Here is a 19,188-nt window from a genome sequence, read left to right as displayed (position 1 = left end):
GGAACTAGATTGTTCGCACAGAAATAGTGTACCTCTTCCCTATAATCAGGAAAGTAGAGGCTGGCGAAGTTTCACAAGAAAAGTTATTCTCGAGGAGAAATAAGAGTAAGTTCCATTTATTGAAATTTGCACAATTGTTTTCTAACGAAAAACTTAGTTTACTGGATAGAAACGTACGGAAATAGAACTAGCATGTATTCAAATGTTCTGTTAACCAGGCTTAATTTGCTCGCCTAACATGACCATCCTACGAACGAAAGCAGAATATATAAGCACGCAAAAGCGCATACAGAGCTGCAGAGATACCTTAAAATATTTAACGAACACAACCCTTCACTTCTGTTTTAGACAGGTTTTCTTCTTGTTTTATGCCATTTAGTCTTCAGGTGGGGACCGAGTCCAGAAGCCCTTTGAAAGGACCCCTCTCTCGAGTCTGTTATTTACCTGAGGCGTACCTCGATCTCCTTTTCTTGGATTGCGGTGCGCATTGTAACATGGCCTTTATTTTTGCAATCTAGTTATCACAGACTGTGCCCCACGCCTTTCCGAGGAAACGTAATTGCGCCTTCCCAGGAGGTAGTATACAAAGCAGGTCGATGAAGTTTTCATCAAACCCGAGTTACTTTACTATTTTCTCTACTTTCGCACTCTTGTAGTTTCCTGAAATTCCTTTTTACCCTAAATCTTCCTACCCCTCTATGCCTATATTATAATAAAAAAATTGAGACAGAAGACAACCTAAACATTTTCGGAGCAGAAAAGTTCTATCTCTTCTGAATGACTCTCTCCGATAGCGGCTGCCCCATTTTGAGATTTTGCTGCCACAAAGCAGTAGAGCTGTACACTGCCGATGAGTACCAAACCAACTCCGACCACTGTCCCACAAATAACAAGAATTATTACCCATAAAGGAAGGCTGTGAACATTAGTTGATTGACGTACAGGATCTGCAGACCAGATAAAGAAAGTGTTATTGGACGAACGCTTTAAAGAGAGGATTGTGAAGTGAAGGAATCTATGCTCGAATCCTAGACCATTTTCATAAACTGATTACTCCGACCATTTTGCACCACAACCATGTCAATGCAGTAGGCTTAGCCTGTTCCAGGCTTTCAGTCGGCAAAACTTAAACGAGGGAAGTCTGGGCCGGGTCGGGTCGCGTGGAGAACGCAAACCAACCCAAGCCTCCCTTTTTCACTCCTGCACCGTATACTATCGCGCTTCGTTTTACTAACTGAATACCTGGGACAGGCTGGATAAGCTGAGAGAGGACCACACACTCCGGCAGCCTAATGCTCCACTCTTTCCGTAAATGGGTGGATCTCCACAAGCCTCAGTAAACATATCCCTTTCAACAATTTCGTGAATCTCGTAATCAATGTTTTACCAGTAGTAAGTTAGGGGCAAACAATGCGGAAATAAAAACAAGTATTATCCATTTTACCCCAAACGGAGACTGACTGCTACTTTCTTCTTACAGTATCACCCTTAAATCAAATGCAAAGATCACGAGGATAATGGAAATGATCACCAATTTAAAATGCTCGCGACTGTCAGACAAATTCTCCTTGTCGGTACCTTTGGAAACGCAAAGAGAACAGTGTGGAGAATTTGAGTGCAAAATTACCTTCAAACGTCCTATAGGACTGTGGTTGAAGAGGTTTGCGGAGCATGACAGGACCGAGGGTGATGCGGTGTTCTTCTTCGTCCCCAGTGCTCCTCTTGCGCCGAAGGTCTGATGACTGACATCCTTTGCTGCAGCGTGAATTTCCTTCCTTGTGACAGACGATGACATTACAGTGAAGATAAACCACAGTGTAATTTGCGATCCAACGAAACGGTACAAGCTGAAAGCGCTGCGTGTCTGTCAAAGTGTGGGTGTAATCCGTCCCGTTATCAATAGGGCAACTGGAAAGGACAAAAACAATAGTGTGGATTAAAAGCATGGTCCTGGAACGGTTTGATTTTATTTACTTTTTTTTCTTCAATAGCCCTACTCTGTCGAGTGAGAGAAAAAAAAAGATAATTACGCAGCCTAAAAATTTTCGCAAAAAAAAGTGTCTTGCTAACAATTCGGAGAATTAATTAGGGGGGACGGAAGCCCCCACTCACAATCACCTTTCTTACTTACTTCCAACGTTTGAAGATGTAGTTAATGTACTGATGTCCGCATAGTCCTTCTGTATACCCACTATATATCATAATAGACAATTTTACCGCAAGCCTAGCTTTTAAAATGAGGACCAGATGATTTTGAACTACTGCAACAGCTCTTGGTTCAAAGGAATACTCTTATGTAAACAAGAAAAAAGTGGCTGATGACAAAGGACAATGATGCTTAAACGAGACGTGTAGTAAAATTTCAAACGATATTTCACTTGCGTCTATGCTATTTAACAAAATACTCGCCCGTTGTCGATAAACTTGTACTGTACGCTGTGCGATGGGTCCATACTGGGTGTGGCCACGCACATGTCAGCACGGAGGATGAGATCTGGGTCCGAGGTGTCCAATTTTGCTTGGCAGTACAACTGACCGAATGGGTCGATGTTCACCGGGTATTCTGATACATCATACGGTTTCAAGTACTCGGCACTTCGGTACAGACCCATCTCAAATGAGAAGTTACCATACCCCTCTAAAAGAAGATAGAGGAAATAACCTCTTAAATTCTATATTGGCCTCTTTTGTTTTGCTGACGTTTTGCTTCCAAAAAGGGCTTACGTTCAACTCCAAAATTGATGATTAAGTGAGAGTGCGTGATACACAGGCGTGATCAAAAGTGTGTGGTAGTGATATGTGGGTGAGCGCGAACGAACAAATTATTATCATGACGATAAAGTACTACGCCTGAAACATTTGTACTCTTATTTTAGGAGAAATTTCGTTCTTTTGTTTACAGAATTTAAGTGTTACAGTAGCTTTCGCCAAGGGATGTTTATCTCTAAATAACATTTTCTATTTCCGTCATGATCACACTTTGGCTCAAAAGTACAAAGAAATTTAGGATCCATGTCAGTATATGAGAAACTGCGCACCAACCCCTCCTCTAACCCAACATTAACCCTACCTTGATATCAGTTGAATGTTGTTTGTTTTAAGGGATGGCTCAGATACTCACACCGATCCCGAATTTATAGCAAAATTTACCTTCAAAAAAGGTGATCTTTTTTCTTGGTTGAAAACTTGGTGTTCCGATTGTATCTTGTCTGTTGTATGTACAAGAGAACGGAAATTCAACGACGTACACAGTTTTCTGATCTTTGGTTTGTGCTACGACTTTGTTGAAATAAGTTATGGATTCCTCGCTCTGCCGACTTGAGGTCCCGCAGGCGTCCAGCGGTGTTCTCAAGGAAACACGCGTAGAGCTGACGGTGAGAGGACCGCAGGATTTGTTTTCAAAGCGGAAAGTCTCGACATCAAGATAAGTAGATTTCAGGGCAAAGTCGACTTGCATGTAAGATGACGTGCAGTTGACTGAGATGTCGTATACTAGGACTGGCTGAGTGGGTAGTATTCCTGTTCCTGTACCTTTGAGGAGGGAAAGCGATATATAATTAACATCTATGTACGGAAGTGGAGGTGGCTAGCCGTTAATATTTACTAAGCCGCTAACCAGCGAGGTAAATATCCACTACTAGCCGCCGACACTGAGGTGAAAAGTTGTTTTAGAATATGCTAAAACAGTTAGATAATATAGCACAAAAAGATGATTTTAACTTATTCAATTCTGCAACGATTACAATATTTTCGGGCGCAAATCCCGCACGAGTTGCTCGTAGCAAAGGATATTCGGAATTGGAATAGCCAATCGGAGCGCGCCTTCGACGCTATCCACTGTTCTAGTCTAAACTAAAGGTAGCTATTAGTTCCAGTATTCGTAATAATAGTTAAACTTAATTTTTACACGGTGTTTCCATTCAGGTAAAAACGAACACTTATTTGAAAGGATAAAACAAACTAACTACGCAAAGCTAACAACTTGTTTTACAAGTTAACATGCCTTACAGGGATGCCGTGTATGAATATTTTATTAAAGAGTCAGACGGTATCAGTTTGGTAGATGTGTTTCCTTAATATTTTTATCTTTATAATTCACTTCGGGAGTTTAATTGTTTCATTTCTATCTGTATGTGATGTCCTAGAAAAGCCCCGCTATGGCTAAAACTTCGTTCAAAATAATTAACGCGCGGTTGTAGCATAGATAACTCGTATTCAGCATTTCTTAGACAAAAAAGAGTTGATTGTGGGTGAGAGTTTTATTGCGCTGGAAAAACCTGGTGTTGCTAGGTACGTCAGGATTAAGTCTAAAAGTCTTGCTTTGTAAACATACTAATACAACATCTATGAGCAGGAACTGGAAAAAGACACGATTATGACAGATGCATATTAACTGCGAGTAGCCCCCAGGAAAATTTCTTAGCCTGATGTTCCAAAATTTTTACCAAACGTAGAAAAGAAACACAAGAGATTATGTAGAACAAAATTGTTTGTGTTGAAACTTAAAACAGGAAAGGTCACACAACTTGAAAACTTTATCCCCCCCCCACCCATCATCATTTTTTCAAGCCTTCCTTCCTATCTGTAAACCGTTGATAACTTGTATCAGCCATAGGGCTATTCAGAGCCACCTTAATTTTCGTAATGTCATCGCCAAGGAAAGCCCTTTGCGCAATACAGTCGGCTTGTAAATGAATAGCTTATAACTGCACTTACTATGATCAAACCTTATGTGTTTTTACCTGGGGAGGGTCCTCCTCCTACACCGCTGTATACATTAAATTCCTTCCTCGCGGGCTCTCTTTTCCTTCCAGCGATGTTAGACACGAATACCCTAAACTCGTACCTAGACCCTCCCTGTAATCCTGTCACGTTGTACTCTTGCGCACCAATACCCTTCCGTGAATTCCAGTGGACAAACTTTCCATCGGCGTCAGCCTTGCTATACTCAATGTCGTAAATCAGAATAGGATCACCCCCGTCCAGGGGTGGGCGAGTCCATTTCAGTATGAAACTTGTGGAGTTTAACCACGTCTCTGTGTTCGTGATGTTAAAGGAACCGCTCGGAGGGCCTGGTGGTGACAGAAGAGAAAAATGGTCAATGCGCTCAGTGTTTCAGCGTGGTCTCGCTTAAAGTAAGGGACTTCTGACAACTCAACTCTTTCGTTTTCTCAGTCGTTCCTTATCTCTAGTTAATTTTCATATTCTTTTTCGAGAAGACCTTTCTCCGAACCCGCTCACAAAATGGCGCCTGTTCTACAGGCTCGTTTCGAAAGGACTACTACCTCTCTACATGTTGATCAATATTTTTATGAGAGGTACTAAAAAAACCATCATCTCGAATGAGACTTCAAAAAATTATTTCGGTCAGAGAGAATACCACCAAACTGAGAGGTAATAATAAACTCAAAAGAGGGCTTCCATGGATTGATGGCTCTCTCGGCTATCGTTCAAAATTTTGGCTATTTTACGGCTAACAGTTAATTTTTTTTCTGCTGCGATTAAACAAAACTGTTTACGGTTAATACTTTTTACGACTAACTGTAAGCATTTTTCAATTTTTACGGTTAAAGGCTAAACTTTTTTGCCATTTTGCGGCTATCGGTTAACCCCATTTAAATCCTCTATGAGCGGTCGAGAACTATTAACGAATAGCGAAGATAAAAACAGATTTTAGGAACGAAATTTGCAAAATTTAGGCTTAACATCAAACACAAGCGTAGCTCCATGTTTTGATTTAAAAGAAGATGTCACCATATCACTCACAGTAAGCAGACACGACATCGTTCTCTCCTTTATTTCCGTCATTAAGTTGGTTAAAAGCCTGTAATGCGACGTTGTATAGTGTCCTCGGTTTCACGCCCTCGCGGTTTGTGAAGGTAAACCTTGTAGTTTGTACACCGATATACACGACATCGAGCGAGTTCCCGGCATCCTTTAGCTCTATGGTGTAATGCGTCAGTGGCAAACCTCCATCAGACTCCGGCTCTGTCCAGGCCACTGTTAAGTGATCACATGTGGTAACGAACGTGATGTTTGTCGGAGGACTGGGTTTTCCTAGCATAAATTTAAAATTGAGTTAAAACAAACAAACGAGGGAAAAGAAAACAAACAAAACAAAACAAACAAAAAAGCACTTCACTGCATACTGGGTATGAGACTTTCAAACTCTCACACAGTTATCGTGAAGGGAACTTAAATTGACAAACCAACCTGACCCTCCCATCCCTTTGGACAACATCACTTACCGGCTTTATTGATGGCGACGTCATAAGACGCTGAGCCGTACACATTGGTCGCGTGACATGTGTAGGTTGTAAAATCCTCATCATTTTTCACAGTTACAGTAGCCTCCAATCGTGGTGGATTAGATTGTACCTCTTCACTCGGTAACTCTTTATTACCCTTTGTTATGCGGATATCAGGAATTGGACGTCCCCACCATAGGCACTTTATTGTCACTGGGGAAGGGTTACCAATGAACGAATACAGATTAGAGGGCGAGGACTTGTCGAGATTGATGCGTGGCGGACCTGTAGGAGAAAAGAAATTATTTTAAGTGAGATGTTTAAGTGCAAAGCAGTCATCAGTGGTGAAAACCCTCAAAATAAATTGAAAGTAAGAGATTTCCAACTAATAAAAAAGCATCATGAAGGCACCACAACAAAGGATAACCAAATTGCCTTCAGTAATGAACTGGAAACTGGGGAATCAGAGAAGTAACGGGCATACTATTTCAATTACTGGCAACAAATTAAAGGGTCTGCTAATTAGAATAATTTTCAATTGCATGGCGAAAGTAATCTGGGACTGCTTTCTTTTAGCTTTACTTTGGTCTATGATTGGTCAAGAAAACACACACCATACTCTAAACAAATTAAACGCATGACTCGGTCGCCCGGGTTTTCCCGCTTTTCGTAGTGCGCCTCTTTTTCTTTTGAGTCCTCATTGGCTACTGATAACGCTAACCTTAGTTACGATTGACTGTTGTGATCTCTTCTTTTTTTTTCGGTTTTACGACAGTCACTTGAAAACTACTCCATTAATTAACCCATATTTCTATTTCACAGTTTTTTTTCTTTTAATTCCTGGCCTTTTACTGAAGTTTACGCAAAGAAGCTAATCCTGACATTTCACAATAGACAAGCAAGTCAGCTTCCCTTTTCTAGACGAAACGTACCGTTGACAATGACCTTGATGACTTTCTGCTCCTCTCGTAGATTTGTTCCTTGGTCTGTACCTGCCCCCAGCTGTTCAATGCGGCAGATGTACTCATCTGTGTCCAGTTCGTGAACTGGATCAATCAGAAGAGAGCCGTTGGACAGACGAGTGAAGCGAGGATCGGATAAGTTAATCAACCTTCTCTTTTTGTACCATTTGAAAGTTGGTTTAGGATAGCCATTGGCGGAACATTGAATGATTCCTGCCTTTCCAACGAAGAGACTTTGATCCGAGGGAAACTGTGTGACGAAAACTGAACAGAGAAGGGAAACGAAAGAAAATAGTGGATTAGGGTAAGAATAGATGACATCAAGAAAGTTGAAAAGGGAGTTATACTAGAAAAAATTACAAATTAACTTTTTCCCACCCAATACAAGTCAATGTTACCGTCGAATACAGTGTATGTCATTGAACGATAGAGCAGGTTTGAATCAGATGCAGAAGCTGTCGTAAGAGTGGAATGTTAGTCAGTAAGAATCAAATCGATCTTGAGCTAATAAAGGGACGAATAAATCAATCGTTTACTTGGCTCTCAAAATCCCACTCCCCATTTCAGAGATCACAAAGACTGTCCTTTATCTCGTATCCAGATCTTGCTCTGTTTGGAAGGTCTGTGTATTCGATAAAGGTGTCTCTTAACAATTGAAATTAAGGTTAGGCTAGGCAAAGTTCAAGCAATTTTCTGCTAAGTATCGAATTTAAACTGGGGTTGATTTGATTTTGCTTTATTTCGCTCTGTGATTGGTCGAGAAAACGCGCGCCACTCTTTCAACCAATCAGATGCAAAACTAAAACCAATCACGACCTGGTCGCGCGCTGGTTAGCTGTTTTAACTTTAAGTTCTCATTGGCAACTTAAGGTTTTTTCCTTTCTTCTCGTTGGTTGTTGTGATGACTTTGGTTTGGTTTTACAACACTCCATCGAAAAACGCTCTAAAAAATTTACGTAACGAGTAAGGAATGTACTTCTGTAAAAACTGAGCATCAAAAACACCTACATTCGACGTATAGAGTAAACTCCTTGACAGTTTTGTCTCCACGACAGGTGTAGTTCCCTCCGTCCGCTACAGCAACGTTTTGGATCACAAGTGTGTGACTGTTTCCTTGAATTAGCCTGTAGTATTTCTCCTCAGGTAGTTCGTCCGGTTCTGGAACTTTAGTGACCCGCTGACCATTAACATCTTCCCACCCAACAAAACTCTCCCCAATAACTGTGCACACCACTCGAAATGTTTTACCAACTGTGGTGATGCCATTTGGCAACATGTCGATTGCAGCATCTGAGAAGTAAATGATGCACATTAGACAGTCTTTTCAACCAACATCAGTATGCATATTATCCATACTGTTCTCTACGTGCTGACAGGTGCTGACAACGAGAATTTTTTTAATAATCAAAAGCTTCTCAAGTTGGTGATCATTTTCTCCCTTCTCGTGACCTTGATGCGTGATTCAGGGGTGATATTGTAAGGAGAAATTAGACGCTGGTCAGTCTTAAAGATAATGCGTTAAAGGAAGGCTTTTGCGAATTCAGTTCAGGCAATCAGTTGAATTTTTTCATATAATTATGATGAATTTTACGCAGCAGAGGTTGAAGTTACACTTTTTGGTGAGGTAACATTGGAAACTAAAGGAAAAATCAAGTTACATGACTTGACTAATATAATTATGTTCTTCTTATCTACCTGTCGACAAAAAAACGGCAAGCAGGCTGAATTCAATTCATAAAAGTTCAAAGGAATCATCATGAAACTGAATATTCTAATGTTCTTCAGGCGTTAAGCTTCACTGGATTAACGAATAGGGTAATTAAATGAGAATTAACTTTTGTGGAAAGAACCCAAATTAGCATTTTGTTAAAACATGCGCAAATTTGTACTAGTGATCTTCACCTAAAAATGTTTCATAAACTTGCACGATGTTATCGGAACTTAGAAGGAAAGTTTTTTCGGGTTAAGCAGTACGGTCGAAAAAACAATCATTTCTATTTTATTGAAAAAAAAAAAAAAAAAAAACGATCAAAGGCAAAGATGCAAATAGAAGTAATGGACCCTGTCCTAGTTTCGTTAAACGACCAACGCTTAGTTAATCAACCTTCTGTATATAGTTCTTTTTTACAACGTTTATTGTTCAAAAGTTGCTCGAGGAAAACCAGCAAAGTCAGTCTTCACTATGACCTGTTGACTGCAACACGTTGCGTTAACGACAACCCAGGACTGCAAGACCAAATCTTCAGTTACGAATATGCAAAATAGTATTAATAACATCTGGTCTAATATGTCTGGGAAAAACAAACTTGTGCTTGAGGAGTCAAAAGCCTAGACATCAGTGTATGTTCTAAAGAAGTCTTTTGGTTGTTTTTTTAAATGTTGCATTTATCTTGGGGTAAAAGTGGTCAACCAATTCGCTACCATATCATTTTAAGCCGACGTTCCAGTTTACAAAACATGCTAAATTTATGTACAGCGAGCATAATCTTTTGTCAATGACCGAAAATACTGACGGTGGTATCGCAGCGGTAAACTTTGCAATTAAACAACAGTTCTCTGCAAAGTAGCAAAATAGTCCTAAATAAAGCTATTAAAGGACCTTTTCTCAGATTTGTTGGACGTTTCTGAGTCTAAGTAAGGTGAAATGCGGATAGTGTTATTAAATTTTCCCACACTGTAAACCACAACATGTGTGCTGAAACTTTCTTGGTTTCAGCACTTCTCTGCCACACAACGAAAGCTTCTGTATTGCAATCGACTTGGGAGCATTGTATTATTTTGTAAATTCCCGTTTTATCAGTGTTTGATGAAATAAGTCTGCAAAGTTAGCGTGACTTCGTGTCGTCAAATTTGCAATCGCCCACAACTTACCCGTGACAGGCGGTTTCTGAAGGAGTAAAAATGCCATCACACCGAGAAAAATGAAAGGGTGAAACCTTCCTTGTCGAGAACCTCCCATTGCTAGGCGCAAAAGCTTTCCAAAACGCTTCTGTCATTGAAGAAAATCAGACCCACACAAAATCCAATCTGTCCGCGCCCGGGTAGTCATCTTGCCGTCCACGCCATGTTAATCATACTCAAGATTTGATCTGAATATTCAAATCAGCAGACTCGATGTTTCAATCAAAGACAACCTTTGTATTCGCTGGATTCCGCCTTGTCACTCAAGGGACTCAAGAGTGCATTCAATTGGCTTGAATTTCAATAGCAAGGGAATCAACCTGCTTTTTTAAAGAAAATGGTTTACCCACAAAGAATAGACCGAACAATCGAGATTGAATATAGAAAACGCCGTGCCAAGTGACTAATATATCAAATAATGAATGCACGTCTGGTACGGATAATAGATTTTTGATAAAATTCGACTCTGGCCATCACGTCTAATTGAGAATTTAAAATAAGTCGCGTGAGACAGTTATATAATAGTTATATATTATAATGATGCATGAGAATCAACAATTCCGAGAAACCCAAACCTTACCTTCTTCACACCCGTGCAGTTACGTTCCACAAGCGTTCTATTACACTTAATTTTAAGTTGCCATAATTCATTCCATTCCATACGCACACCGATCAGGCTAACTTCCTTCAGTTTGACCCATCATCCATGCACAGAAAAACCGCGTTTCGTCGACCAACAGCTGTTTCTGAAGTAAAAGAGAAACATGATCTCCAAATGGTCTCCTGGTCTTCGTTTACATCTCTACAAATATGCCTAACTATTCAGGAAGTGTTTCGCTCTCACAATTATTTACCTGAAAAAGCGTAGAAAACGAAACCCTTTTATGCAACGTAGCTTTCGCTCGTAATTTTGTCTTTCCGGATTCTTCTAAATCATTTTTAAAGTATATATAAAGTCTCTTTCGATGTCACTTTTTGATGTTTGTCTCTTGGGGTCGTTGATGTCTTAAATAAATCTCAGATGAAATACACATATCTCAAGTTACAATAATAAAACATGTGCTGTGTGCTGAGGTATACATATATAAAATACAATAATAACTATAGTAATAATAATAATAATAATAATAATAACAGAGAAAAAAAGAGGAAAAAAGCATAACTATGGGATATACAATATATGCTGCGTGTTAATAAAATTTTGTATCTAAAGATTAAAAAGAATTTTTCAGTTAAATCTTTCATTGTTAATATTGCGGTTTGAAACTTGTCTTTCGGTGAAGATTGTAATCGGTTTCCTTAGGTTTTAGTACTATATATTGCAAAGGATGATTCTCTTCTTTGATTTTCATAAACAGTTTCTTATCAGCCTCTGCTAAAACATCTCAAACTGTCAGTTTAATCAAAGTATAATTTCTTTAAAACATCTGTCTAAAAAGTTTTGAATGGTGCTCAGGTCTGAGTCAGATGCACCATCTACTGTAACACCATATGTAAAATTAGGAGGTGCGACACTGTTGAAAAGATATCCACATCGTCTTGTGTCATCCCCTTCCTTCCTTAAGGTAATGATTACATGAAGACACTTTCTTGCTTTTGTTAGCTTGATATTAGTGTGTTGATTAAATTTGCCATTCCCTTGGAACAGAATGCTAAGCGCCAGTAGTTCAGTGCGTTGTTCGATGCTATAGACCGGGGAGGGGAGGGGGGTAAATTTTGTCGGAAACCTTTCTTACGTATAATCACTTCCTTACAGTTTTTGAGATTGCAGTTCTTCTAGTTGTTATCCGACCAGGCTTGGAACTGTCCAACTAAGTCGGTACAACAATCTTTGTTCTCCTACACCAGAACTAGGATGGTCGAGTCGTCTGCATATTTAAAGAGGGCTGGCTTGTTGTTTATGGTTAGCTCCAGGTCATTGACGAAAATGTTAAAGAGATAAGAGCCACTGACGCTTCCTTGGCAGGTCCCTTTGTTGAATGATTTCCATTCGCCCGTGAAATTACTGTAAATGACCCTTTGTTGTCTGTTATCTAGAAAACTTATGTACTAGTTAATTATATGTGGTTCTAATGATAGCTTTTTCAGTTTAGTTGACAAACGGTCGTGCCTTCACGAGGGGACGCAAATCGTCTGTACTGTAAGTATCCCGGAGAGTCCCCTACATGTTCTTAGACTTTTAGTCTAAGAAAATGTATGGGATTTTTTGAACGCTCCAGGCAGCTTTCCTGTAAGGTGTCATAATCCTGTTGCTGCTGACATCCATGTGACAGATAATTGCTTTTGCACTGTTTTCTTTGCCGGCTTATACTTGTCATCAAGTTTCAATAAGACAGCTATCATTTTTCACAAGAATAATGAAGTTTTCGTAAATTGTGATATGTACTTACAGTGCAGACGATTTGCGTCCACTCATGACTGTCAAATGCCTTACTAAAGGCCATCGATAAATGTAAAGATGCCACCATCTTTATATTTACTTCTGTTTGTGTATCTGTATACACTTGTGTTTTTGTGTTTTTTTAACTTTCATTCCCTTAGGTGGGCACCTCACATGGGGTCGCGCCTTCCCCCTTTTGGGATTTTATTTGCCTCTAATTATTCTTCTTATTCGTTCTTATCCGGTAAATACTATTTATTCATTTCATTCATCCGTTCATTTATTTATGTTTTCATTTATAGTGCTCGATATGTGCATTGCCACATTAGCGGTCAATTTTTTCCTGGGGTAAAATTGAGAATTGACTTGACGAGACAAATTTACGCTACCCACTCTCCCAAAGCGGCTAAATCAGCGGTCAATTTTCCCCTGGGGTACTCCGGTGACAATTTACCTGTAGAGTGCAAATATTCTTCTGCCGAAAATTTATTTCCGATTAGTCACGAACTTTTTCGCGTCGCTTCGGCCAGAGTCCCTCAGCGCTACAAAGAGCAAAAGGACTATTGTTTAATACTTAATGTAAGAAGTTGAGCCGGAACAATAGACCATTTCTTGATAAGTAAAGGATCAAGGACAAGTAGCTGACAGTGCTAACGAGAAACAATACACAGGCAAAAGGGATTGCGACAGCGAAACCACCATTTTGTACTTTCTCCGTGAAAGTGTCCGGCGTAGATTAGTTAGTGACTTGGAGGTAATTGGATTAACATTATGTGTAAGATGCATACCCTTCAAGTTGCTTTGCTAGAGTTTTGCGTCATGTTTTAGGAAAAGTGTTTAGTTTTAAAATCGTTTTCAGTTCACCTGCTGAATTTTCATTCAACTTCAGCGGCCCAAATCTGTCGATAGCACAGCTTGAACTCCAGACTGCGCCCCAAAGCAGTGGTTTACGCAGCCGATGGCTTGAAGCGGAGCTAATAGCGCGCGCAGCAAAGCCCCATACTTATAACAAATGATAGAAACCCATGCTGCCGAGAAAAATTTGGTAGTGAGTGATTGTACCTACAAGGTGCTACTTTTAGCTTGCACGGCCAACTACATTTTGGGCACGTCTACACCAAGCATTGCTGACTCAGCGGACGTTTCAGGACAATGCCTGCGCAGCACGTAGTAACCTATCCATTCTAGGAAATTAGGTCTATCACATGACTGCACGTTTTTACGTGCAAGTTGCTACGTTAGGTGTATGCCAAAAACTGTATTTCAGGCACAAATCTTGGCATTTCAGAAGTTAACAGAGAAGGTAATACGTATGCGCCCATGCGTATGTTACTCGGAAACCCTTTGCACTTTGCACCAGTAACCGCATAGGTGTAACCTGAAGAAATGTGCATACTTAAGTGTGGTATCCCAACACAGTGTACCGTAGGCACATAGAGTTTAATGATTTTAATGTGTATCTTTAAGCTTTAAAACTTTCAACTTTTTATTGTAATTGTCTACCATTTTTTTTTCTTTGTACTTTACCGCCATCGGAGTTAGTGAAACTGCACACTGTTTCATAGCAGGCAAGTCTCTAGCCTGACTTCCTATGTTCAGAATTGAGTGAATATGGAATTTTCAATTGGTTTAGTTACCACATAGCGTCATGTGGTGATATTTCGATGGTATTAACTACTCAGGCTTAAGCTTTCAGTTGTGGTGTTCTTACAAAGGCTGAAACCCATTTCAAAAAGGGAACACTTTGATACAAGCAATTGGTCATAAGGTATGTCAGTTGTAAGAGGTGAAAATCAAGAAAAGCAACGATTCTCCTAAAAATGAGGCCTGAAATTATTGTAGGGACTCCTCTTTTGATTCTTGATTTTATAGATTTAGAGTAGCTCTTTAGTATTTTGAAGCACGAAACTATATCAACTGGTATCTACATGAGTGCCTTGGTTTAATAGCTTTCAAAATCAAAATAAGAGAGCTGTGCAGACTATGCCCTCTGCTGGATATCTGCACAAATAACCTCGTCATTATCACTGTCACATTCACTCTTATTGTCCACTGAGCCTACATACACATGAAGACCTTCTCCATTGTTAACTTAAGAAAGGAAAGCTTACTCTTTTTACTACTGAAAAGCCCTTGGCTTTATTCCCTCATCTCTAGTAATGACTCGAGTCTCTAAATTTCCATGAACTCTTCAACAGCCAGTGAGAAGCCGTAATAGAGTGAAAGGCTGTAAAATGAACCGACAGGACCTCCGCTTTTAGGCTTGGCTGAATAAATATAATATTGACGCAGACGGAAGCGCTAAGCGTTTCATCATTGTACAAATTACTAAAGCTTTTTTAACACGGACTGCATGTTTCACTATATCAACTTTCTACTTATATACGAATCGTAGAGAAACGAATTGGTCAAGCTAATTCCATTATCGTTGCGTCATCTCCCGCTGAAGATGAACAAATTGCGGAATTTGCTTCACCAAGCTGCGTTAGCAAAAATTCCAGACTATTATCATTATAATGAATAAAAGGGGTAAGTTTCTAAAGAAACTGTGGTGCTGTGTCGGTGGGAAAGTATAACAGGGTAATTTAGTTTTATCAACTGAGTTGATAACGTAAATTGGCCACTGTAAAGAGTTTTAAAGCTGATGTTTCGAGCGTTTGCCCTTCGTTAGAGCGAAGGACGAAGGGCAAACGCTCGAAACGCCAGCTTTAAAAATCTTTATGGTGGCCAATTTACGTCATCAACTCAGTTAATAAGACTAAATTACCCTGTTTCTATCACAAGTCGTAGTTGAGAAAAACGCTCGCTTTACTAAAAGCTGTTGAGCGGGCGTAAACTACGAAATATTTCAACCCTTTATCTCCTATTAGAGATTAACATGTAACTTCTCCCCATAATATGCATACCTTATCCTGCAAACAAGTAATGATGACACTAGAACTTATCGATTAGAAGTCGTTATCTTGATCCAATACCACATTACCGTAACTACTTAACAAGGAAATGAGTAGCTGCTAGAGGGAAGAGTTAACAATCAGATCTTGGGAGGGAACTGAGGAGTATACGTATTCCACGTTACCGTAGTTCAGGGTTACAATGAAGAAATGTAAAATGGTTTCCGTGTTTACATAGCCTGATGTAAACACGCGGGAGGTTGGGAGAACACGAGATAAGCGTAGGAAACCATGACGCGAAGCGGAGTGGTTTCCAGCTTATCGAGTGTTCTCCCAACCTCCCAAGTGTTTACATCAGGCTATGTAAACACGGAAACCATTTTACATTTCTTTTATAAAATAACTAATGAAAGAGGAACGAAAACCGTGTTTACATACGCTCATGTAAAATGGTTGTATGGCCAATCAGAGCGCGCGTACTATTTGAATTATTTTATAATTAGGTTTAGATTTTATTCTCACGTTTGCTCTCTAAGCCACTTTTTAGCCATCTGGCTTCATCCCGCCGGAAACGGCGGTGACACTCAAGGTTATCGAGGAAACAATTCACATGACTACCGATGATTTCCAGTGGTATCAGTGAAAAATTATGGCTACGAATCAGAAGCCTGGGACGAGGAATGGAACAAGGGGAAAGATGAACAGGAAACAGAAAATGAAAACCCAACAAATAAACAAAAAAAAAACAACAAAAAGAACAAAGGAAAAGTGAAAAGGATAACAGGAACAAATCAAAACACCGGTTTTCTGTGCAAATGGGGATTGATCTTCCTTTCATCCCCCTCTCAAAATAGCCAGTTAATACTCAACCGAACAGCGCATCCGTAGCTAATTCCATGTCATAAAACTACCATACAATCGGAGATTTCTTAGCTTGTGAGCCGGCTCTTTTTAGAGAAGTTAAGCATGACGCTTTTGAGACGCAGACGGCAGACGGAAGAAGAATAAAGCTAATTCTGGCGCGCTTTGATGCCGATGTTTCAACCATAGGTTGTCCTGTGACAAAGCCCCTGGGATGAGAACATTCAATTAACTTCCAGCTGCCCTCTGCGTCTCAAAAATCCGGTGTTTAAGCTCCCTAATTGGTGCTACGACACGAGCTGCGAGGCCCGTGATGTGAGAGCACGAGTGGTCCGCGAGGGTTCTGGTTCTCATTTTCAGTGTAAGCCCTTTTGCGAACTTTCCGAATGCTCGCAAGCTTCACCACCCTTGCCGCAGCGCGAAAAACAAAAAAAAGAGAAAATAACCGGCAACCAAACAAACGGTGACTCTCCGGCTAATGCACCGCGCGGAACCCTGAAATGAGTGCCTTTTACTGCGTCCTCAATCCCAGAGTTCTACACGGAGCGCTAGCCACCTAGCCTGCAGTACAGGCGTCTTACCAGTGCGAGCTAACGTTAAAAGCTCGCGATCGTTTATCCGACCGGCTATGTTTGATTTGGAGTTAAAGTGGACGGTGGGTGTAGGGGGCGGGCGAAGGGCGAAAATCTTCACTTCCCAACCCCTACCCCTCTCCTTATTTTTGACCGACGACCGCCCTTTCGGTACAAATTTCGTTCTCTCCCCCAGTCTTCCGCTGCCATTCAAATCAAAGATGGCGGCCATAATATTAGTTAAGAAAATACTAAGCACTCACCCGCCAAAATTATGCCTGCTCTGCAAGCTACTAGCCACCATTTTCTCCCCGCCTTTTCTTTTTGAACTATCGCTGAAAAGAAGGGACTGTTTGTAGTCTACATTACGACTTAATAGCCTCAAACGCAGCTACGAAGATTAAAATAATGACGCGGAAGACATTGTATTGTTCTCGAGATACGCGCAAACGTTCTGATTCGATCAGTATTCCGTAATTGCGTGTTCAAAATAGATTGCTTAGAAAAACAAAACTTCCTTCCAAGTTTTGAACTCACATCTATATAGAGCTTATCTGGTTGCGGTATAGATATCGATCAGATTGTGGCTAACTGCGGTAACTGGCAACTTTTTTATATTTAAGTTGAACGAACACCTGCCTTCTAATTATTGAGAGCAAAACAGGTTTCATATTGAACATGAAAAACTAATTAGAAAGATACGACCACACACTTCCATGAGGAAACCTATTTATGATCCAATCTTCAAATCAATATACCCATATTCTAAACAGGAAGCCACAGTAAATGAATTCTCCAAAAGCCACGTTAAAATTCAATATTTCCGCGTTTAGCGCAAGGAGTAACACGTGACATCGCACGCTAAGAAGAAACACTGGAATGCTTGATATTGGCCGTTAACAACGGCACGTCACGCAGGGTGTTTTCATCAAAGTTTACAATTCTAGATCCTTTTTACAAAGGAAGAAAGAATTAAGATACATTCCAAACAGTAATATAAAACGATATGATAAAAATTTAAAGCAAAAGCATTTTTGACGAAGCAGTCTTGAGCAGCAATTATTGGACTCAGTTAAACAAGAAACCCTGACAGCGTAGGCTACGTTCATGCAAATCCCCAAAAAATCTACCCTGACTGATTACGTTATGAAATCAGACACAAATTACTCTCGTTGTCGCCAAAATGTGAAGGATTCAAAAGCAGAAATTTGGGAATATTTCCAGCAGATGTTAAAACACAATATTCTCTGCCTACGTATTATATTGGCATAAGCTTTTGTTTCTGTTTCGATGTCTAAAAAATCCTCACACAAAAGATTAGCTCATCAACCACAATAGATAGGATATACTTTTTATGTTTTTCAGAATAAAGGGCTAGTTAGTAGAGCACACTGGCTCCCGCTGAGCAGGAAATTTGACATCCGAGACACGATTTCACAGATGCGATCTGATATTACCCGCTGTATAATGACGCATTAAAATATAAGGTATTAAATTGAAATTCATAAGCGTGTCATATCAAAGTTCAATAGTGGTTGTTTTGGTCAACGAAAAGAAAACGTAGCAATAAGAGCGTTCGAATTGTTCACGTAAAACAACCACAGACGGAACCAGGAATTTCTTTTTTAAAGTGGAAGGGAAAAAGAGGGGGGGAGGGGGGGGGCGGGCGGGGAGAAAGAGGTCTTGTAATAACTTTAATTGGCTACCGAGAGACGTTGTTGATAAATATATGGGATAAGGATCTATAAATATAAGGGATAAAGATATATATGGGAGGGGAGGGAGAGACTGTCCTGTACAAAAGTGTTCTTAGGTCGTAAAATCATGACCAAAGTAATTGCATCAGTCTCTCAAAACCAAGGTAAACAAGCCAAGGTGTCAACGTGAACTTCAAAAAAACAAGTGTGAACTTCATCATATTTATGTAATTGATTGGTTACTTGGAGGGGTCGTGGGGGGGGGGTGGAATAAAACTCAGTTATGGCAATCATTCTGCCACCAGCTGTGTTAATGTCAATTACGCAATCAACACAGTTTCCCATTAGGCTTGGGAAAAAGCATCTGTGTAGAAAAGAGCTTTCTGTCCTCCGATGATTACTTAAGTATTGCATGAAGATTACTCCAAGTCTACGATAATCAAATAACATTAAAAAGATGAAGCAAAGAGTGATTCGATTATATGTGATAAACACTTAAGAACATTACATGACAAACTTGTGACCCACACGTGAACAGCCTAAAGCAGAAAAATAAAAAAGCATTAATAATATTGATCAAACTGACAAATATTTAGACTAGATATTTCATAAACACATCTACGAGGCAGCGCCATGTTTACTAATAGCAATTGTTCTCTGAAATGTAACTTAT

At 39.9% G+C, this 19,188-nt stretch overlaps 1 protein-coding gene across 1 annotated transcript; it reads right to left on the bottom strand.

The window, feature by feature from the left end:
• Positions 1-100: 100 nt before the first annotated feature.
• Positions 101-10,307, bottom strand: LOC131776318 (neural cell adhesion molecule 1-like). The gene is made up of 10 exons (XM_059092482.2): positions 10,082-10,307; positions 8,219-8,500; positions 7,181-7,474; positions 6,249-6,533; positions 5,767-6,057; positions 4,743-5,072; positions 3,151-3,531; positions 2,410-2,638; positions 1,628-1,908; positions 101-947 (listed from the first exon to the last, which is right to left on the bottom strand). Exons 1-10 carry the CDS (start codon positions 10,167-10,169, stop codon positions 739-741), a joined length of 2,670 nt encoding a protein of 889 aa, XP_058948465.2. The 5' UTR covers positions 10,170-10,307; the 3' UTR covers positions 101-738.
• Positions 10,308-19,188: the final 8,881 nt, after the last annotated feature.

Source organism: Pocillopora verrucosa, chromosome 6 (assembly GCF_036669915.1).
Source record: "Pocillopora verrucosa isolate sample1 chromosome 6, ASM3666991v2, whole genome shotgun sequence".
Classification (NCBI taxonomy): Eukaryota; Metazoa; Cnidaria; class Anthozoa; order Scleractinia; family Pocilloporidae; genus Pocillopora; species Pocillopora verrucosa.
This window is presented reverse-complemented; position numbering and strand designations above follow the sequence as displayed.

What these genes read in the sequence shown, in the direction of transcription:
- LOC131776318 (XM_059092482.2), bottom strand. Translation starts at nt 10,169, where the DNA reads ATGGGAGGTTCTCGACAAGGAAGGTTTCACCCTTTCATTTTTCTCGGT. An exon ending in GTTTACTCTATACGTCGAAT is followed by an intron (nt 7,475 to 8,218) that starts GTAGGTGTTTTT and finishes TTCTCTGTTCAG; the next exon opens with TTTTCGTCACACAGTTTCCC. An exon ending in CATCAAGGTCATTGTCAACG is followed by an intron (nt 6,534 to 7,180) that starts GTACGTTTCGTC and finishes TTTCTCCTACAG; the next exon opens with GTCCGCCACGCATCAATCTC.